Source organism: Scleropages formosus, chromosome 8, assembly GCF_900964775.1.
Source record: "Scleropages formosus chromosome 8, fSclFor1.1, whole genome shotgun sequence".
NCBI lineage: Eukaryota > Metazoa > Chordata > Actinopteri > Osteoglossiformes > Osteoglossidae > Scleropages > Scleropages formosus.
Genome location: NC_041813.1, coordinates 3,439,738 through 3,462,467, shown reverse-complemented (window position 1 = coordinate 3,462,467; position 22,730 = coordinate 3,439,738). Strand labels below are relative to the sequence as shown.

Genomic DNA, 22,730 nt, shown 5'->3' with positions numbered 1-22,730 from the left:
ACAGAATTTACAGTTTAAACTCTGTACTGCCATTCCTTTCTTGATGAGTGTCAGTTGCTGGCAGACACCGGCTATAGCTGCCTTGCGCTCGGAAGATTCACGCCGATCCAATCAAATATTTTAAAACGAAGCTGTAGGTCTATGATCCACAGAGGAATCTACAAAGTCCCAAAGAAGGACGTTCTCCTTCTGCAGGGATGGGACCATGACAACGCGCGCGCTTCCGGCAGAAGAAGAAAACAAGCAATACAGCAGGCAGTCTCGGGACGGGGCCCCACCCTTAATGTCCCGGTGCACAATTCCATGCTCGTGAAGCACATTGATGGCGGTGGTGATCTGCTTGCTGTAAAGGCGAATCACGTGCTCCTGCAGCCCCAGCCGTGACACTTCCTCCAAGGTGCCCTCGTCACAGTACTCCATGAAGATGTACATCTCCTCCTGCATGCATGCACGCAAACACCGCGAGCATGTGAGCGCTCCTGAAATCCACAGCTAAAATACGCATATTACATCATCAACATGCAGAGATCAAAGACATATAGGTGCGTGCGTGCACAACCCTGACATCAAGTATAGCGTCAAAGTAAAAATTACAGTTGCAGATCTACCGTTTGAACTACGGGGGGGAACATTTTTACCCGATGCAATTCCACTCCAAAGTAGCGGACCAAGTTCGGATGCTTGATGCCCTCAAAAATCTTCAGCTCGTCAGCAGTCTCCTTGATCGTTTTGTGATCGTTGGGCTGGAATCTAATCTATAGTCACCAAACGAAGAACAACAGTGGTCTCTTGGACTTGCCTCCTACCTGATATGGAATCACTACTTCATTTATCACCTGTCCCACAGCCAGCAACCATTCTCCCCCCCTACATACCTCCTTCATGGCCATCAACTCTCCAGTATCAACATTGATGCAGGTGTACACCTTCCCATATTGCCCTTCACCTACACACAGAGAATTTACATTACAGCCTGTTCTGAAGGAACCGCTTTATCAGTCTTGGAATGAGTTCCAAGCAACTTATTTCACAAACAATGTAACCGCAATCTGCTTGACTCAATGTACTGTGCTGTTGCAATAGCTGCTGGGCTGGTGAAAACAGCGGAACGCGTTCTGTATCATTTACTGTCAAGGTAGGAATCGCTGTAGTTTGCATACCAATCTTGTTGCCCCTCTGCCACTTGAAGGTGACCTTCCGCAGACCCACTTGCATGACGTTGTCGTAAGACTTAGGCTTGTGACACACTTGGCCGATGATGTTGCGCTGCTTCAGGAGGGCATAGCGCGTCTCCTCGAAGGAGCGGATTGAGCGTCTCACCGCTTCCATCGGACCCTGCCGGGCTGTCGGGAGTGGGCGCGAGATCATTTCATTTACTGAATTCTGGACTTAAACACAAGTCTTTCACAGCTTCTGTGAATCACAGACTGTCAAAGAGCTCAGGAACAGAGTTAAGTTGCTTCATTCAGCAAAAAAAAAAAAAAATGACCTCGCCCACTGGTTCGGTGCTTCTCCAAAACAGACCCTTGCAGATAAAGAGCCGTTTCATCTTCATCATCCAGTATTTTGGTGACGCCTTTGCACAAGACAACTTACAATACTAGATACACCACAGTGAACTCCTTACTGTCAATCATTCCCCCAACTATACAGCAAAGCAATGCAACATACACACAGTCATATACTAAGTGTAATTTAGAGTATCAGCTTATCAAAACCATGTGGGGACAGCTGCTGCCTTTGCACCCAAAGGTCGCAAGTTCGATTCCCACCTCCAGCTGGAATCCCCTTGAGCAAGGCGCTAACCTGATATTTGCTCCAATTTGAAAAAAAAAAATTATTACCCAGCTGTATAAATGGGTAAATCATTCTAAGTATCATAAAACTGTAGGTCATTTTGGAGAAAAAGCGTCACAAATTAATAAATGTGAACTGTGACAGGAAACTGGGGAGAATATGCAAACTCCACACAGACAACTACATTTGAACCGGCAACTGAACCCACAGCATCAGAGCCGTGAGGCACCAGTGCTATCCACCGTACCAGCATGCCTCAATATCCTCCACAGGATACAGCTGTGTCTCCCACCACAGTTCTGGCCCTGCCCCTTACCTTTAGGCTGGCTCATGAAGTTTCGGAGCTCCCAGCTGCGTCGAGCTGTCGTGCTGGGGTCTCCTTTTGGGTACATGGGCTCTGGGAGGGGGGCGACCAGCAATATGAGGCAAACAAATGCAAGTGGAAAAAAACAAGCACCTTTTTCTGAAGCACAACAGAGAGACAAATGCAGAAATACTTTTTTTTTTTTTTAAACCAGTTTTTGGAATCTGAAAAAGCAATCAAGCCTAAAAACAGAACGCATGAGCATTCAAAAAATGCAGCACGAGGCTCAACAAACAAAGATACAAAGAGCTTACCTTCCCTGTCCTCAGTGGGACTGGAGTGACGACTCAGGGACTTGAACTGCAGCTCCGCAGGCACCGACGACAGGCGATCGTTCTCATGGAGGTTGGTGCCCCTGTACAGAGTTATCGGTTGAGCCACATCCGTCCAACGACTCCAAGAATTGCGGGTCCATCGCACCGTTTCCTCAGGCATCTGCAGTCACCTTGGGAGTGCGCAACCTAATCGCTTTCTTCCGCTATCGCAGAATATGCTGGTTTTGTCATTTGTAATCGCTCCCCAACTAAGCACAAAGACTCAAACCAACACAGAAAGGGCACTCAAACTTGTGCGATTTAAGCTGCCCCATCTTTTCACTCTGTGGTCTAAAGGGCTTCATAGGAAAATGGAAAAAATTTTTTGAAAAGCACACTGTTCAATAATTCCTCCCGCTGAGGGAGAGGGGTCTCGAGCCATTTCGCCAACCCGAGTAAAACGTGGGCTAAAGCGCGCTCCTCGCATCTACCGCCGGAGACGGCTAGTAGTACGCCGGGGTTGTGGGCCGCAGCGCTGAAGTCCGCATCGCAGCAACAATTTGATCGAGGGTTTGGTTCGAGCGCTCGGGTAGAATAAAAAGCTGAGCTGCACTGCAGAAATCAAGGGCCATCTCTCATGAAACATCAAGTTACCGTGACTACAAACCGTCTGGGCCCCTGTTCGGATCATTGCCAAATTACCCCTTCCATCCACAAACACTTGTCTCGCTTTACTTTGCCCCATAAAAGAGCCAGAACAGACTGCAACCGTGCATTCGTGCGTCGTCGCCAGTGTCAGATTTAGGCAACACTGGCCCTCCTACGACCCTTCCACACCTCGAAGCCACAATCCTGACAACTTCAGGACAGAAAGAGAGGTAGGATTAAATGCAGAGAAATTAGAATGTGAAACAGAGATAATTAGTTATGAAACAATACTGTTAGTGCAGGGCTTAGTAGAGCCGTAGCCATTCGCTCGTTTACCCTCGGCTACGCGTTCGATCGTGATCCTCGCAAACGTGTCTCCGTTGGGAAAAACTAAGGTGAATGTTTTGTTTGACTAAATATCAGAACTGACTTAGTATTATTTTCTCCGCAAGGTCATTCCAGGCTGTTCTCCGAGACCGTCTCCACAGCACACAAAGCCATGTGGCATCAATGAAAGTCCAGCTGTGCCCCGACTCATTTTCAGCATGGAAATTCCCCCCCCCCCGCTCGTGCGCATGCCGTCCTACGTTAAGCCTGGCACCTGATGTGACGTGTTTGAATGAGCTACATGTGGCAGCTCTGATGTAAATCAGCAATAGCTTTGGCCCTCCTTTCCAAGTTTTTCTTGTCTCATCTGAACATTGATATTGATCCGGGAATTTGCTAGTAAATATATCCAAAGATAACACCGAGAAATGGTTCTTACTGCTCAGGTAACATGTAGCGCTCTTATAGCAACGCTGCAACATTTTTAAAATGTTTACATGTTGCCACAAATTCAAATCACTGTTTTAACAATGTTATATGGGGTCAGAAACTTAAAATGCGACCAATACACAAACCAAAGCACAATTCTGGTCAAAAAGTTTCATTTGATATTATACAATATATCTTGGATTCCAGACTAGCCCTCGCAGTACTACCATAATACCGCATTTCACAACAGTGTCATTCAAGATATATCGTTACTAAAGAAAACATCGGCGATACGGCAGAGCACCGTCTTATTTGGAAGAAACGGAGTGCATCACACAACAGTTTGTTCTCCATTCATTTGCCTATAAATTGAACGCAAATAGTGCGGCGGTCCAGCAGCGTTGAGCCGAGGCGGCGGGCAAAGCCACGAGCGCAGGGGCGCAACCGGGCGAGCAGCTGAATTAGCCACTGGCGTTGAAAGAGGGTGGAGACAAGCCACCTGTGGGGCAGGGGTAACACTACCTGAGGTCATTGGGGGTGCTGGCGGGCGGTTTGGTGAAGGTAGGTTCCCCAGCACCCTGCGGAGCAGGGCGGGGACCAATGGGGCACGGCGGGGTCCGGAGGTCGCAGGGGAGACTCCTAGAGCTGTGGCAAAAAAGCACACTGAGGAACTCAGGGGCTTGGGTGCGGGAGGGGGCAGGGTTGGCTGGAGGTGCGAGGGACGCAAAGCCACCTCCCATCCCTGACAGTAATACAAATACACCTACGGTCTAACACAAACACCAACATGCTCGCTCTCTTTCTCACACACGGTCTGGAGGTGAACCGTACTGAGACTATGCAGTTAGAGCAATTCATTCCGTTCGCTTCCGAGTTTAGGCTTCATAAGTTCACAACGCTGCCTTAATGGAAAAGGCGAGCCGACACGTTTACCGTGATTATACCATTTAAGCCTGGTTAAAAGCTATTTAACTGTGACATGGTTTCACATACAATGGCTGGAAAAATGTTCACTGACATTCAAGCATGTGAAAATACATTAAGACCTACTAGTGTAATTACAACATACACTTCAGGAGGGAAAACCATGCAGTAAAGTGAGGCACAGGCGCACACAGTGTGAACAGACACACGGGACAGGAAAGTGTTGGGTAGAGTACGGGTGATCCCAGTTATCTGCCGAGGTGGCTTGTTTCACGGCGTGACTAAGTTTACCTGAAGACCTCTGTGTTGGGAATAAACAGGTTGGGGTTCGGGGGGTCGCTGTGGCACCGTGGAACCTTGACAGGTCGGGGGCTGTTCCTGGGACCTGCGGAAAGAGTACGCATACCCATTCTTCGTATAACAGAGTTCAATTTTTCCATGCAATAATCCCATTATTCCAGTTCTGAGTGGGCTGAATTACCGTTATTTTTTTTGGCAAGGGAAAAGGAAAAAGGAAATTGGTTAATGGATGAAAAATGTCACCGCCAATCAACTAATACCGAAACAAAAGTGTTTAAGCATGACAATAACACCAACGTATGTTTTCGTATTTGTAAAATATTATTTTGAGCCTGTCTTTTAATGTTATACTTTCTTTCATCAGCAATAACCCATTAATCCACTGCAGGGATGGCTGATCACTATTTATGATGTAAAGTAATGAAGTTCACAATATCGCCCTAAAAAGCACATGGACATTATGGTATTAGAACGCCTGTGTTATATAATACATGAACAAATGTGATGTTAGATCATCATTTCATTGCGAAACTAAGGCTGTAATTACGATAGTGTAAAGTCTTCATGTTTTTTTTTTTATATATAAAAAAAAAAAAAGAAGCTACGATTAAATTTTCACTAACTCGGTTAATAGTTACGTGCCACATTTACACTATTGAGGCACAAAAGCGTTGAATTTGAGATGCCGACTGCGTTATCGCCGTTCCAAAACTTGTAACGCAAGCCACTGCAAGTTAGCGCCGTCATCTCGAATTTCGATTTATGGCGACCGCTAGTGGTTTGCTTGGTAAGGGAGAGTACGACAGTGCTTTATCATCGCCTGAGCGGGATTTGAACTTAGGTCTCACCAAGCAGCTTAGCAGCTGTCGTGTTCCAATGTTACCTACCGGTAACGTGCCACTGGCAAGCTCATGTACGCTACAAAATACCAATAAGAAAATTACACCACAATGAGCAAAAATGACAGAATAACAAGTCCAACGTTTGGCAAAGGGGAAACAATTATTTTCATTAGTTACTACAGCAATTTTTCACCGTACACGACATTGTTATATGAGGGCTGAGGGTTCAGACACCTGATTTAGTCACTAAAACCAGAAATTCAAAATCCTTATAGGACTCAGGTGAGAACTCAAAAAGTAGAGGGTGCTCTAACTAAGAGGATTCACTACCAGAGGGGGGTTTATCCCTCAGTCCTGCCTAAAATTTTTCCAGAACTCGTTGCGCCATCTCTCCTTCAAAGAGGTCAGAGAACAATTTTCTATTCTGAGAACAGAAAAATTGGTTTACCGATTTGCTCCGGCAAAGTGACTTGCGGCAAAAACCGCTTTCAAAAAAACAGTGTTAAAATAAATCAATTTCACCGACGCGGAACGGGACGTGACCGCCGAGCACGGCGAGGACTTCCTCTCCACCGGATGCTCCGGTACACAGTTCCCGAGACGAAGGCTACACGGTCAGAAAGCCACAGCGAGAGGAAGGGAGAGACACATAAGCGCTGCTAAGACTTACCAATGTAGAGGCCGCTCACAGGACTGTGGGGCTTGCCGATCACATGACCGATGCACTCGTTCATGAGGGCCTGCAGACTCTGATAGCATAAGATTTAATGTACAGGGTTGTTTATTACAGCTATTTGCTCTTGTAAACCACATAAAAGGAGAAGCGGAAAAAACAGTTTACCAGGAAATCGTCTTCAGGCAGCGCTGAAATAAAGGCAGGTTCAATAGCTTGTAGGAAGTCAAAGCCTTGCGTAGCCCACCTGTGCAAATACATAAATAAATAAATTTAATTAATAAAATAATTAATTAAAGCACCTTTGTTTGTTTTTGCACTGGAATGCAGTTCATAGGTTTCACATTGACCTGAAGTTGTGACCAAACCAACCTGGGTCGTGTGCCACGACCGCTCTCGCACTTGGTGAGGACATAGTTCATCCACTTGCGGGCGAAAGCGATGTACTGCTCTCCAATCCGCTGCCGGAATTCCCCCGACATCAAGCGCACGACCTCCTTGTGATACTGCGTCAAACACAAGCGGCACACGACAAAGAGCATTTGTGCATTGTTTTGCAGAAGCCACGTTGCCACGACAACGCTAAACTCGTCAGGTGTTAAACACATCAATTCAAATGTAAATAAGATTTAAGTAATTTCATCACGAACTGTGATCACATCTCCACGAAACAACAAAGCCTGCCTTTTGGGAGGGAACACCAAATCCCTGGATGTAAATGACTAAACAAACAACAAATACCTATGAATGCAAATGTGTGCACTTCAGAAACAAGGGAGGGGAGAGAAAAGAAAAGAAAAGAAAAAAAAAATTCAGGAATCTGTTCACAAAAACCAATAAGAGCATCAACTGCAAAGGGATTTTTATTTATTTATTTATTTATTTATTTATTTTAAAAAAAGGGGTTTCTCCTCCCCCCAAAACTAAGGCACGTGAGCGGATCAGAATTTAGTTCAATGGAGCAGAAGATAAGACCAGAGCATCATCTATCACTCCAGCAGATAGAGCTCTTGTCACTTGTCTCAGTTTATCAAAGCACACAGTCCGTGGGTGTTCTTACACGACTGCCAAACGTAGTGAACCGCCAACCAATAAGAAAAACTACGCCTTTTAAATTTTGCTACAAAGAAACTTCACCTTCGCAGCAAAAGAAAAACTCGGCAATTCACCTTTCAATCATTTCCCCGATATAAACGATCAAAACGCTCGACCGGAACGTCTGCGACAACTTATCGGCTCTGCAGGCTACGCCATCGCTGCGGCATTAGAGTACTGCCATGTCATTCAAATAAAATGATACATTTGGATTTACTATGCCATTTATAGTATGTTACTATAATGGTAAATGCAATTTATACTTTCTATCACTTTGTCAGTTTAACTGTACACATTTTCTTCCATCATAAGATGAGATTCCAGAATGGGTTCTACAACGGTTTCCACAAAACTGTTCTTAGATTTAAAAAAAAACAGCTAATAAAAATACTACAACAGTAATAAAAGGTGTTAAAGTAACTGAGAACAACGTGCAGGAAATGCAGCAAATACCCAAAGTGTAATCATGCTGTACTATCAGAACAATATGAGTGAAAGTGAAAGGAAAAAAATTTTTTTAAAAAAAAAAGCTGTACCAGTAGGGCAGCGCTTTAGTCCCGAGAACACTATGTGCTCGCTGTGGGTGGAGTCGACCTCAGTTTTGTAATCTGAGTAAACAACTCGGTATCACCGAGGGCTCGACGGAGCACCGAATGCTGACCTCGAAGGCAAAGTTGTAACCCTGGATCATAGCCTCCCGATAGTACTGCTGCAGCGTGGCCAACTCCGATTCCTCCACCTCGGCTTCAAACTCGGAGGTGAACATGTACTCCACGCGGTCGATGGCGCTGTTGATCTTCATGCACAGCTCCAGAGCCTCGTTCTGTGGGGAAACACGGAGAGCAGGGGTACATCCTTCAAATGCATGTCAGGCTTCGCCACATCACCACCACACAGGAACTCGAAAGCCTAACTGACAAACTAAGAGAGGAAACTTTACCTCAAGTTGATCTGAAGTTTACAAAAAAAAAAAAAAAAAAAAAAAAAAAAAAAAAGTTCAGATAAGTCAGAGAATGATAGCTATTTTATTCTGCACCGCTCAATTCATTGTAGGCAGGGCAACAACTGACAGGATGTCCCAAGTTATTCTTTCATGCAATTTTCTTTGAGGTCATACCTTACACAGAACAGCAACAGCAATGTCCTTATGAGATAGATTCTAATCAAGTCCATGGCCTCAAAATTCACTTTCCCTCTTTAGAAGCGTTACAGACCACTACTTGTATGTGGACAGTGGACGCATGTGTGCCACAGCAGAACAGCGTGCATCTTTCTTACAATGTTTCAGCTGGTAAGAATTTACATTTATTCATGAGGCTGATGCTTTCCTCTAAAGAAATTTACAATGTTAATCTACCTAAAGTCATTTACCCTGGGTACAGCTGGGTGATTTTAATGGCGCAACTTAGGGTAAGTGCCTTGCGGAAGAGTACTATAGTCAGAGGTGAGCTTCAAACCTGCGACCTTTGGGCCAAAGGCAGCAGCACTAACCACTACGCTACCAGCTGCCCCAAATTTATCAGTAAAATTAAAACGAGTGACATCTGTGCAGAAGGGGGTCTCTACCTTGAGCTGTTCAAGCGCCGCCGCAATAAGGGGCTGGCTGGATGTCTGCTCGCAGCGCAGAGTAAGCACTTCGTCCATGGACTGCTGGAAAGCCTTGCGTTGGGTAACTAGGTGAGCCGACTGCATCACCACAAGCAGCAGATTCTCTACCTGTACCCAGAAATGAACGGAGTACAAAGGCACTTTAACCTCCATATCAGACACATACGCGCGCGCACACACACACACAAAAAAAAAAAAAACACACACACCACTTTTACTTATTTGCAGGTTAGGCTCTGCAAGTCTCAGATATAGCAATTACAATCATATATATGCAGTGACTGAACTGCAAAACGGGAGCTGTACACACTTTGGCAAGAGTCCAATTAACCAGTCATAATTTTATTTTGGGGGGGGGGGCGCGGGGGCGCAGTGGGTTGGACCGGGTCCCGCTCTCCAGTGGGTCTGGGGTTCGAGTCCCGCTTGGGGTGCCTTGCAATCCTGGGTGTGTCCCCTCCCCCTCCAGCCCTACGCCCTCTGTTGCCGGGTTAGGCTCTGGCTCCCTGCGACCCCGTATGGGACAAGCGGTTCAGACGACGTGTAATTTTATGCGTTGGGTGTGTTTTACTACCACCTGTAAACTCAATGCATACCCACACCGCCTTGCAAAAGGCATTCAAGCCCCTTGAAAGTTAGCACCATCTTCTGGATTTCAAAACACAAATGCACATATTCTTCCAATAAGTACAGCGGTGCTTGAAAGTTTGTGAACCCTTTAGAGTTTTCTTTATTTCTGCATAAATATGAATTAAAATGTGATCAGATATCCATGCAGGTCCTCAAACTAGACAGAGAACCCAATAAAATAACAAAAGCATTATACATATTCATACTGAGGAAACTACTTTGTAGCAAAAGTAATTGGCTTCTCTTTAGTTTTAGCACTTGCATAAAAATCTGATCTTGTTTTAGGTCATTTATGCAGATATGGAAAAATTCTGAAGGGTTCACAAACTTTCAAGCGACACTGTATAAGCCAAAACTCAACATAAAATTTAATTACTGATAGCTAATTAATATGAAAACAAGTGTAAAGACCAGTCATTAAAAGAGCACGGAAATTGAAGAACTTCATCAAAAAAGTCAACTCTAATTATCACGAGAAACAGACATAAGACAAAGCCATAGCGTTAAAGACCACATCAGACCTTCATGGCTCTCAATGTGTCTACTGTCTCCATCTGAGGTACCAGCTTGAGCAGGGTACCGTCCCACTGCGTCCAGGCAGCCCCAGCAAGTAAGTCTCCAGCTCCATGCTTGCTCATGAGCAGGTAAGCCTCATCTTCACCCATCTCATCAGGCTCCTTGGAACAGTCCTTCCCTGCTGCTGCATTGAGGAGCTGAAGGATGACAGGGCGCTGGGAGACCAAACCATAAGTGACAAATACCTGGAGCTCCTCCAGGCCTGGGATTTGCACCTTGATAGGAAGGAAGAGGTAGGTGAGACAAGACAAAGATCAGGAAAACATTTATGGGATCAAGAAAGGTTAAATATTACCTAAGACTGATAAAGTGAGATTAAGCAGTCACATATGTAAGTGAGAAGTCCAAATTGTAGGGGGAAAAGTTAAATCACATGAAACAAGCAACACCTCAATGGAATTTCTGCACCTGTGTAACAAAATATGTCCCAAGGATACATGTACATTACCGCTGCAAGTCATCACATAATGTAAAAGGGTGTGGAATTTCCTTCGGTGTTAATACCTTGACATACTCCTTTGCCTTCAGAGCTTCAAGAAGACTAGGGACTCCAGCAGTAATGGTAAAGTCAGCTGCTATTTCCAGGTCCTGTTATTGACAGGACATGTGACAACAGAAGTGAGCAAGATGATGAGCCAAATGTGCCAAGAGGAGCGTGAGGAGCTGCAACCTCACCTTGCGAAGCATCTTGGCGAAGCCCAACGCTTTGGATGCTCGTTCTCTGGCCTCATGAAACAGTTCTTTGAGGGAGCGGCTCGTTTCAATCACCGACCGCCTAAAACAATATTGACATAAACCACTGCGTCACCCCTGTTGCGGAAACAAAGTTCCCACTCAATCGCTATAATACTGAACATTAAACTCAAAGTCTAACAAAGTTCATATCATGCAATTTCAACAACCCCCAAAATAACAAGAGAGATAAATAGAAGAAAAAACTGGCAGAACATCCATAACAGCTCCCTGGCAGGGAAAGTGGCAAATTAGGAACATTGTTTTCTGAGGTAAATTTAAAAGAATTCTCACATTCATAATGAAACTCATTATCTCCATCATAATGCATATTGCTACGGGACGGGGCCGTCGCCCTCACCTGATCTCATCCGAGGCTGTACTGTCATCGGCGCTTTCCCAAAATTCATCATCGCTCCGCTGCAGCCCAGCATCCAAGAAGTCCCCAGTGGACTTGAGCAGCATCCCTGCAATGTCACTGTGAGACATGGTAGGATGAGGTACCAGAACTGACAGCAAACAGAATTAAAAGGCTGAATGCAGTATTCTCTCCAAATAGCAAATAAGGTTACCAACAAACAGGAAGAAAAAAAAAAGAAAGAAGAACTCAGAGGGGCTGAGAAGCTGATGAAAGTCCAGAGAGAAGAACCTACCAGAAGAGCTTGCCGGACTGTGCCTCACCACCGCGGATATAGGGAGTGATGACCTTGGTGAAGTTCCATTCCTCCTCCAGAAGGTTCTTCAGGCTGTGGGAGGCTTGCGGAAGCTGCTGAAGCATCTGGATCCAGCTACGCATGTAGTCAAAGTACACCTGGAAAGGGGGAAGGGTGACGACTGGTTAGTACAACAAAGGTCACATCGCTAGCGGGTAGCTTCATCATCACGTCCTCCAAGAAATCTGGATCGGTCTCACATTCCCATTCTGTCTGGGTAAGTCATACTGACATTTATTGGCACGGTGCGTAAACACGGGTTGCGTATACTCATTTAGATCATTTTTTGGAAATATATTGATGAAGAAAAGGCAACTGGAGAAAAAAAATAAATATATTTAAAAATTTGTCACTTTTCCACTCGTAATATAAGAAAATGCCTTTTTTTTTTTTTTCCTAGGCAGTACTCATACTCCTAGAAGCACGGTGGTGCACCGCAGAGCACTGTAGTTCAATCCCTTGCTCGGTGTATGCGGAGTTTCGATATTCTCCGACTGAGTGGGTTTCCTCTAAGTGCTCTGGTTTCCTCCCACAGTCTGAAGACATGCAGGTCAGGTGGACTGGCGAGGCTATATTTGCTCTAGCGTGTAGCCACCCTGCGACGGAATGGCATCCGGCCCAGGGTGTACCGGAGCCTTGCACACAACACCTCCAGGAGAGGCACCAGTTCACCGCAACCCTGCTCGGGACGAGCAGTTATTGAAACCGGACGCACGGGTACATAACACTTTTCATGCTGATCGCAAATCAATACTAATGTGTGTAACGCAAAAAAATACTGTATCAATGCATCTACGTTAAAGTATAACTGAGCGAGAACTGCTAGATACTGGCTAATATTGCGTCTATTTGGAGAAAAGAAATGCAACCAAGTCAAGGTCATAACAGGATCACCGATCATCAACAAACCACCAGTCAACATTTACCTAAAGGAAACCGTGAGCCCTTCCGGCAGAGGACAACTTTTGTTTTGTAACTGCTCCATCATTCATACTACAATTCAGATGACTTAGAGTCCCAGGAAACGCTAATAATCCAGTGCTTATCACTGCAGAAATTCAAACAAAAACCCCTTTCTGTTAGCAGAAATGAAGCTGAATAAGTATTAGCATTCCTGCAGCGAAACTTTGGTTGCTTGCGTCAGGGATGGCCTCGGGGACATTTTCTTCTTTTTAAATTTATCAGATTAACTCACGCAGCTTGATTTTAATGGCCTTTTATGGCAGTCGAGTGACTCTGGTAAACTTTGACCTTGCAGCCCTTTCCAAAATGCAGCCACAAAGGGACATCATGGAAGATTTCGCCAGAACGATCAGACACACAGTGGGTATATTCTCTGAAGAAGGGCTGCCGGAAACACTGAGCTGCTGTCCTGGCACCCACTCTACATGTTAACAAGGCACTGCCGCAGTCCTAGTGTGATCCATTCTCCTACACCATGTTACTTTGCTAAGCAACTGTTCTGCTTCGATGCAGAGCGACTTGGCTAACGTCGCATTCCGCAAAACGATACGGCTGAATACTTAGCGAACCAAGTTTGGTACCGTTGCTCAAGGGACCAAGAACAGTTTCTGTACTGGTGCTCAGACAAGCAAACGTTTGAGGTCAAAGATCACAGCGCCCGTTTCTCTACGGATTTCTCAGGTTGTCCAGTTACTGCTTCCATAAACTATGAGAAGAGGTCTGTCCAGCTTAAATATGTATTACAAAAACCGGATGGAAACTCTAGGAAACATCATTCTGACCCCAACATTCAACCAAGGCTGGAATCCAAGCAGTAAGTAACTCCTATTCCGAGACGTGGGAAGCCGAAAGGTCGCCGGAGGTCTCCAGCAATCGTACCATGAGCATCTTGTGGAGATCCTCCTCAAACTCGTCGATATTGGCATTGCTCTGCGGGCCCTGGGGATCGGACACCACTCCGCGCAGCATGTACTGGTAATACTGCTTCATTAGGAGGCCACCTTTCAGCACCTCCTTGCACTCGCGCACCAACTGCAATACACACACAGACAGGGTGAGCATTTCACATTCACCTAACAACCGAGCATGGCACATGTAGCTGGCACAGAAATGCATGCATATGAAGCACATTTTCTATATTTAAAAAAGTGTCACTCAACTGACAAATCAGTTAGTGGTAGTTACCCTAATGACAAGTTTCCTCCCATCCACTGTGTCATATAAACCCTCCCTACCATCAGTCCTTCTGTCCTGTCAAGTACAGTTCCTCAGATGCTTCCCTGCACGTGTGCTTCCACCTTCACTTCCTTCCTTCCTTCCTTCCTTGTCACGTGCACGCTCACACTCCTCCTCCTTCCTCGCCGCGTACCGGCTCCCTGCCTTCATCCTTTCCTCATAATCATGTGTCCACCCAATGTCCCTCCCCGCTGTGCACATGTTCCCTTCCTTCCTTCCTTCCTTCTTGTTGCATGCAAACTTAATTCCTTCCATTCTGTCAGCTCCCTCCATTTCTGCATTGCTTCCTTCTCATCTCGTATGCAATCCCTCTATTCCCTTCCTTCCTGTTGAGTCATTCCATCAAGCCACACACTCCCACTTCCTTCCTGTCACACACATGCTGTGAGAAATGAAGCGAACAGCAGGTGGGAGCAAAGAACAGGTGACAGTACTGCAGGCAGCAGGGGAGACCTGTTTGATGCTGAGTAGCGACGGCTCTCCAGCTGGCCTCTGCTCCAGCCTCAGCTTCAGGCACTCGTGGATGACATTGAGCAGCACGCGGCACAGTACCAGGAAGGCAGGCTGAAAGGAGGGGAGATCCATGGCGAGCAGCTCTGTCCACGACACCAGTCCTTCCCCTGACTCCTCTGCTTCACAGGACTGGCAACGGGAGAACTCTGGCAGGTAGTCACTGTACAGAAGGGGGTCTGGGTACTCTGAGAACTGGGAGAAGAAAAGCACAAGAAAAAAAAATTCCAGTTTCTGCTAACGAATCCAATTTCCTTCTTTTTTCTGCATTATACTTATTCAGAACTCAATGTTCTCTTCCAAAGCAGTCTTAAAAAAAATAAACCTGGTATTATCTGAATTTTTTCCTACAAATGAAACATGACAAAACAGATTTTAAAAGTTCTTTAATAAGAAAGGATTAGAATTAATCTGTGCAGAAAGAAAATTATCACAGAACTGGGGTAACAAGTATCAAAATGAGACTGACGGTTAATATCCCATCTCATCTGTTTCAGACAGGCTACTTTCCCTGCAGACCTGATGAGGTTCTCCAAGCTGGCAAAGTCTCACGAAAGTATTACAACACAGAGAGTTTAGTTTGGACAAGTTAATCAGACGGCCCTCCCTCTTATCACACACACAACGCAAAGGGTACGGTTCCAACACGGCATAGTCAACAACCAAATCAGACTTAGAACACCTCTACTGCGAGTAGTGAAGTTAAAGCTAGAGTTATTATTGTTGTTTTAAGACCTGCAGGAGACCAAATAGAGAGAGAAACAGGATCAAAGCATAACACTACTGACTAAATAGTGCAATCATCTGTCAACAAACCAGAGCTCAGAAGACTATGTCAGTTTTGAAACATTTGCTAAAGGCAGTGGTCAACTCTACTTATTACTGCTGCAGAAAAATCACCAAATTCTAAAATTCTCAAAAATCTGTCTTCCCCTCCACAGAGTCAACTCCTTTATAAAACTTTCTTTTAAAAAAAGAAAAAAAAGAAAAGAAAAAAAAAAAAAAAAAGTACAATTGCAGCCAAAACCAATTTCATTTTGGGGTTTTCAAATTCCTGTCTTTTGCAATCGCGTCAATGTCATCTTTCCACTGTATCACGTATATCAACTGCTAACCGTTTCTGACGCTGGCTCCAACTGCCAGCATGCTTTGCTGTGGAAAACAGCCGTCACGTTCTGATCCAATCACCCGAGTTCCTCAATCTGACCCCTTCATCATGCACTCTCTCCCGGTTTCCCCCACCCCACCTGCTCACCTCCTGTGGCGGGGCATGGCTTAGCAGTGCTGCCCGTGACCTCTGCAGAGAGCGGTCCATCAGCTTGTGCAACCTGAGGATGAGCTTACGCAGTCCCATCTGCTTCAGAGCCTTGTCCACAAAGGGTCGATATATGGAGGTGGTAGAGTGCCGGCTCCCTCCGCCACCTCCGCTCCCTTCAGGAGCCCCGGTTCCCTCAAGAGTCGCACCTGAGGCTGGCAAGAGGAACTCTTCCTCTGACAAAAGGCGGGCGAACTTGGGAGTCTGGCAGGGTGGCGGATTACTGCCACCCGGCGCATCAGATGGCTCCTCACCATCGCTGTCGGCCGTGTAGGTAGCCGTCGAGTCATTCTCGTCCTCCTCCTCCTCGTCATCCTCGGTGCCCCGTGAGCAGCGCGGCGAGGGGATCTCAAAGACGGGCCAGCCCAAGTGTGACAAATCACGGAGACCCAAAACGGTGCCCATGACCCGGAGCTTCTGGTTCAGGTCCTTGGTGATGTTGAGCCACAGGCAGAGCGCCTGCACCCTGGCCTGAAAATCACGTGCCGCATACTTCTCGTAGTCCTTCTGAAGCGTCTGCAGCGAGGGGTACAACGCCTCCACTGACTCCAGCATCTCCATCACCCGTTTGACTTGCTCGAAGGCCAGCCGCTGGCGCTGCAGGTGCCCCTGGCAGTCTACCATGGCATCGTCCTCTGGCGCACAAGCACTGAAATGCTGCAGGTCTTGGAGGTCCGTGGCCATACCTGCAACATCCCTGCGCTTGCCACCCTCAAGGTCACCTAACACTGCCTCAGTTCCTGGCTTGCCGTTCGGATCCGCCTCACCGCAAGCCCAGCCTCCAGGGTCCGCCTCATTGCACAGTGGCACACCCACCGTGTCCGTCTTACTGCAGGCTACAGGTGCCGCGTCCGCCTCGTGACCTGCACCCTCAGCGCCACCCAAAGTTCCCAGACTACGGTAGTTGACCTTGAAATTTAGCACTTCCTCGATGATGTCCGGGATGGCCTGGCGGGCGGTGTAGAGGAAGAGGTCCTGGTCATTGACACTGCGGTGTGCATGCCACGCTTGCAGCTCCAACCAGATCACCTCATTGTTCTGCCCCATGAAGGCCGTGTTCTCCAGTCCACGCTGCTCCTTCTCCTTCCTCTTAGAGGACATAGAGGTGAGCTTCAGCAGCAGCCTCAGCGTCTCAAAAAATTTGAGGCGGTCAGCGGGACAGTCAGTTCGCGATGTCTGCCGATGTGGCCGGGCCACATGATGAGGCATGCTAACCGGAAGCTTGCTGCTGCTGCAGGCAAGGCTCAGGTAGGGCTTCCGGGGGTCCATGTTGAGGGATCCAAAGGGGCTGGACTTGGACAAGGGGTCCAGCATGAAGGAGCCCTCAAACGTCTTTTTGTGGTCTCTTTCGTTGGAACGTAAGGTGGCCCGATGCTTCTTTCCCTGCCTGTAGCTATATTCCTCAGGCGTGTCGGCAGGCCTGGTGACCTCTTTCTCCCTGTAGGCACAATGGCCGGAGGGGACCACTTTTTCTACTGGGATACAAGGAAGAACAGCATTAACGTCCAACAACTTCAGGCAAACCTACCACAGGTCAAACCATCAAATCTCCGGGCTTCTACCACACACCTTGAGGTAGCAACCAAGGACCTGCATGGTTACTGTTCACTGTAAAATATTGTTTAAGCACAAGCCCTTCTCTTCACATTTCTTACATATCCTAAAATTTTCAGATCAGGTTTTTGGAAGGGAAGTCAGGAAAACATACATACATATTATACGTAAGGCTATGTATGTGTAACAATTTGTACCATTTCGTTCCAAATTCCAGCAATCATTTTTCCTAAATTCAGTTCCTACCAGGTAGCCATTGCTTGAATTACCTCCTATCCACAATATCTTGCCGCACTGGAGGAAAATCAATCCTAAAAGTATAGGCTCATTACAAGGAGAAATCCATCTTAAGTGCTGAGCATTTTTTCCACAATACAGAGATGTTTCCTTCTCGCCAGAACTCCTTCATATTACTCATTCAAGTCTAAACTTTGCTCTTACCGCAGAACAGAGCTTGGGTTACCTTCTGCTTGAAGAAAGGAGGATGTCTGGAACACATGGAGTCAAGCCGCTGCATCTCTTGACTTGTGCATTTATTAAATGTATGACAACGAACAATTTCCCTCATATTTACTCCTTGCCATTTTACTGCACATGATCATAGAAGCAACAGGTTCTACAGTTATTAGGGATGTCACCTTGTAGTCAAAGGACCAGAGTTTGAGTCCTCACTAGCCAAGGCACTTAGGCTACCCCAGGAAAATTTACCCAGCTTTATAAATGGGTAAATATTGGTATAATACAAAAAGCCAGGATTGTAAGTTACTTGTGAGAAAAATCTCAAGTATTTCATAATAAAATGTAGCCCAGCATCCACCTAAATACACATTCAATCCAATATACCTTACTTTGACACCAGTACCATTCTTTTACAATATTCAAAGATTCAAATCGACCCTTCTTTTCAGTGACAATTGTTGCTGCAGTGACCTTTTAATGACTGACTGGTTCTGAGCTTCCTCTGCACCATCCCTCTTTCAACTCCCCTATCACTCTCGTCTAAATAGCCTTAATTATTTTCTTTCATGTGTGATTTCGGTCTTCGTCCACCATCCATATCTACCGCTACTTGTTTTCCTCTCATTGCGTTATTGCATCTTGTTTGCTGCAGAAGCCACATCGAGTTTCTCTCTGGGATTAATAAAGTTTACATTAAATTGTTCTGCTGAAAAATGTTGTTGTCGAACCCGTACCGGTCAGCTCTGCTCACTTTTTCATGCTCTGCGAGGGATGCTCACCTTTATTAGGGGAGCGACCCGTGGACTTGCTAAGGATGTTCCTCTGATGCTTGCCCGACATGCGTTTCATCTGGCGGGGGGTGCGGGGTGGGGAGGCACTGTACAGGGCTTCCTCCTCCTCGCTGGGCTCGTCCCACAGGTCGTCCACCTCTGAGCTCCGGTGGGAACCATCTTTCGGGGGACCCTCCTGTCTGCAGATAGACGCAAAGGCACAGTTACACAACCCGGTTATCAATTACACCCAAACAGAGTAAAAATGCATGACAGTGAAGGAGGGGGAGAGAGAATTACAACCAGTCATCAACATTTAGGATAATTGTTTCCCGAAAACTGTACCGCAACTTAAAAACCTATATCTGCTGACAGACAAGTCAGCCAAAATCATAAAGGGGGGGGGGGGAGAAATTGGAAAAATTACTCAAGTTTATTTTAAACCTGAAGTGTGGACAGCTGGTAGCGTAGTGGTTAGACCTGCTGCCTTTGGACCCAAAAGTTGCAGGTTTGGGTCTCACCTCTGGCTGTAGTACTCTTGAGCAAGGTACTTACCCTAAATTGCTCCAAAATCACCCAGCTGTATAAATGGGTAAATAATTGTAAGTAACTTAACACTAAGCAGCAGTGTAACTTCTGGATTTTCAAAGCTTATAAAGGACTGGAGCACCTTCATACAGCATGAGTCAAGCAACGTTCAAGACTTCACACATGGCCATATTGTGTTATGCTGGCAAGGAGAAAGCGATCTTGCCCGGAGGAAACAATCTTTACAAAGCTAGATATGGAGTCATATGGAATAAAGATGAACGAGAAGAATGCCTGATGGCTACTAGGTGAATCATCAAACACTTGCCCGAGAAGCTTTAAAAACAGCGTGTTGAACTGTGACTGAAAAAAACATCTCACCAGAAAGTCACTGGTGGAGACAGAGCCTCCGTTCAGGCCAAAAGGTCAAGGGACTAAACAAGAACGCCGAGAAGAAGCTGTGCCCAATTAATGTCTGCCATAATGTGGCCCAGCACAGCAGCTGGAGATCAGGATAAAGTCATTGAGCTTTCCTCCACAAAGAGGAGAAGGAGGGAGGGAGGGAGAAGGGAAAAAAAAAAAAAAAGACTGACCCTTTAAAGGGTTCCTTTTAAGGAGGGGAAAAAAAAAAATACAATGAATGTGAAGACAGGGGTGACAGACTACAAGGCCAAGCCTTTGTTCTGCAAGAGCACCAGAAGGGCTTTTTTTAATAGGATTATAAGGAAGGGACTAAAAGATCCCTGATAAAGGGGGCTGGACTAGGGTGGCGGCAGCCCAGCTGCACGCATCCTTGTCAATCAGCCGACGGGCGCCAGGGGCTGCAGGATCACTTTCGTCGAGGTGGACTAATCCTCGGATCGGCCTACAGAGCGTCCCACTCAGGAGAGCTGAAACAAGACAGTTTCACTGGTGACGGCATATAGTACAAACCGTTCTATTGCCATAGTGACAGGCATTATGGGTAACAGCTGCCTGGAAGTGTGTGTGTGGGGTGCAGCAGGTGTCCCTACATTCAACACGCATGCACAGAAATGCACAGGGGGATTTGTGAAGTGCTTTGATTTGTCACTACACATAACTACGGAGAGGTAAACAATGCAACAACAGTAAACCTACCCATTTTCACACTGCTGTCTCTTTGCATGTGTGTGAAAGTGAAAGTTGGGAGTTGTCCTCAACAGAGAAACACAGAATGCACGACAAGGTTGTAATGTCAAAAAATTTCACTGAAAATAATTTAAAAGTGCTGATATAAGATTGATAATTAACAGCAGAGTAAGCCAGATGGTAGCAGTGGAGAAGAAACCTACCAATCACAGCAAAAGCGGAGGGGAAAACACGCACACACACACACACAACATCTGGGGTTCCAATTACCAGTGGCTGCCCACCTCTCCTCAAAATTCTACTGTGGTGACAGAAGACCTCTGTGGCTATGTAATGGGGACAGCTAGTAGCGTCGTGATTCGAGCACCGTCTTCGGACCCAAAGGTCGCAGGTTTGAATCTCATCTCCGGCTGTAGTACCCTTGAGCAAGGTACTTACCCTAGATTGCTCCAGTAAAATTCCCCAGCTGTTTAATAACTGCAAGCTTTCAATAATTGTAACCTTAATATTGTAAGTCGCTTGGGACAAAAGCATCAGCTATGAATAAATGGCAGATTACTATTTCGGTGCTCTACTGCTAATGGGGGGGACGCGGTGGCGCAGCGGGTTTGGCCAGCTCCTGCTCTCTGGGGGGGTCTGGGGTTCGAGTCCTGCTTGGGATGCCTTATGACAGACTGGTGTCCCATCCTGGGTGTGTCCCCACTCCCTCTTGTCTCGCATCCTGTGCTGCGGGGTTAGCGCTCCGGTTTGTCACGACCCTGCTTATGGCGAACGGTTTCAGACAGTGTGTGTATTGCTAATAGTACACCCTTGCGCTGAAATGTTAATTACTGGCACTTTAAGATATCCAGCACCAAAGCACCACAGACACCATTTAAGAAGAGAGGAAGTAATATCATCACTAAGACTCTCACGGACCTGGAAGTTTACAGGAAACACCCAGCAACCTTCCACTCCGTTTCCTCCACAAATAACACTTTCTACCGCAACAAACTAGTCTGCAGTGAACAATCCTCTCCACCTTTTCAACCCTAGTCCGCTTTCCCGCCATCAAACCTCTTCTGTCGATGAGCTGTGTCTGACCTGCAAAAGCATTACCACGTATCCTCTCCTGCCCATCTCTTAGCATTGGCTTCTAATAGCTGCCCGGTTCAAATTCAACACTCTGGTTACAGCCTGCGAAACCAGCAACGGATCTGCTCCCCGATATCTACAGGACTCGCTACGTCACAACCAGACTGCTACGCTCCTCCACCTCTGCCCCGCTCAGTGGTCCCACACACAAGAGGTCCAAAATCAAAAACACCAAAGGTTTCGGTTATGATGTGACGGAACGACCTCCCCGTCACTCACGACTGCTGAATCTCTCTCTATATTTAAGAAGGGTCTCAAAACTCACTCTTTCGGACTTACTTCTCCCCGATTTCCCAAGTGCTTGATAAATGTGTACATGTTTATTGTATTTAATCATTCTTAATAATTGAAAAGCCAATATGCAGCCGCTTGTGTGATGTATACTGGTTCATATGGTGGATTGTGACAAACTGCACTCGAGAATCTCGTGTCGGCACCCAAATCCCTCCTTCTGTTCATTTAATGAACTCTTTGCATTTGTCTCTGAGATCTACATCGCTTTGCTAAATGAATAAATGTAAATGTAAGGCAAGCTGGAGTAAGGCCATTAGCTACCTTGTACATTAAGAGGAGGATTTTATAATCTGCTCTCAATTTAAATGGAAGCCAGTGTAGAGACTTAAGAACAGGTGTCACATGGTGATATTTCCTGCTTTCAGTGACAGTTGTAGCATCAGCATTTTAAATCAACTGCAGGCTGGATATGGTCCAATACAGACAGCCCGTTAATAAAGCATTACGGTAATAGATCTGGCTCGAGACAAAGGCGTGGATCAGCTTTTCCGCATCTTGTCTAGATAAAAAGTACCTCAGTTTACCTATATTTCTCAAGACCTGGATAATGCATCAATGAGAACCAAACTATTGACTAGCACTGAATAAAACACCCAAGTTAACACAATCCGAGCAGTTAATGTTTAGTCCTTGAGTATTTAGAGCAAAAATTATTTGTTCACAAGTTACAGCATCCCCACCACCACCAAGTATTTGTTGTCTGTGTATGTCTATTCAGGGTCACTGCGGACCTCTGCCTATCCTGGAAGCACAAGGTCGAGGCAGGGTACACCCTAATGGGAGAGAGTTAACCGCAGAGCAATCACACACACCCAATCATTCATTCACACATCCACACACTAAGGTCAATTCAGACTCACCGAGTCAGCTCAAATACATCTTCGGCCTGTGGGAGGAAACCATAGCACCTAGAAAAAAACCTATGCGAACACAGGGAGAGCCTTATTC

General features: G+C 46.1%; 1 protein-coding gene across 6 annotated transcripts in view; it reads right to left on the bottom strand.

The window, feature by feature from the left end:
- Window positions 1–22,730, bottom strand: part of map3k4 (mitogen-activated protein kinase kinase kinase 4) — a 51,700-nt gene that overhangs the window by 1,717 nt on the left and 27,253 nt on the right. For 3 of the 6 annotated variants that reach the window (XM_018766210.2, XM_029254377.1, XM_018766214.2), the window contains 22 exons: window positions 18,726–18,916; window positions 15,874–17,408; window positions 14,562–14,813; window positions 13,752–13,904; window positions 11,850–12,007; window positions 11,558–11,674; window positions 11,140–11,239; window positions 10,969–11,052; window positions 10,410–10,679; window positions 9,220–9,369; window positions 8,315–8,476; window positions 6,931–7,064; window positions 6,727–6,805; window positions 6,556–6,634; window positions 5,035–5,128; window positions 4,342–4,464; window positions 2,416–2,516; window positions 2,114–2,194; window positions 1,161–1,343; window positions 876–946; window positions 639–755; window positions 279–438 (listed from right to left, as the gene is read on the bottom strand). In XM_018766210.2, the coding sequence (XP_018621726.2) occupies window positions 279–438; window positions 639–755; window positions 876–946; window positions 1,161–1,343; window positions 2,114–2,194; window positions 2,416–2,516; window positions 4,342–4,464; window positions 5,035–5,128; window positions 6,556–6,634; window positions 6,727–6,805; window positions 6,931–7,064; window positions 8,315–8,476; window positions 9,220–9,369; window positions 10,410–10,679; window positions 10,969–11,052; window positions 11,140–11,239; window positions 11,558–11,674; window positions 11,850–12,007; window positions 13,752–13,904; window positions 14,562–14,813; window positions 15,874–17,408; window positions 18,726–18,916 (4,394 nt within the window). Of the gene's footprint in view, window positions 1–278; window positions 439–638; window positions 756–875; window positions 947–1,160; window positions 1,344–2,113; window positions 2,195–2,415; window positions 2,517–4,341; window positions 4,465–5,034; window positions 5,129–6,555; window positions 6,635–6,726; window positions 6,806–6,930; window positions 7,065–8,314; window positions 8,477–9,219; window positions 9,370–10,409; window positions 10,680–10,968; window positions 11,053–11,139; window positions 11,240–11,557; window positions 11,675–11,849; window positions 12,008–13,751; window positions 13,905–14,561; window positions 14,814–15,873; window positions 17,409–18,725; window positions 18,919–22,730 lie in introns of all 6 variants that reach the window. The other 3 variants (XM_018766211.2, XM_018766212.2, XM_018766213.2) reach the window with 3 other exon arrangements.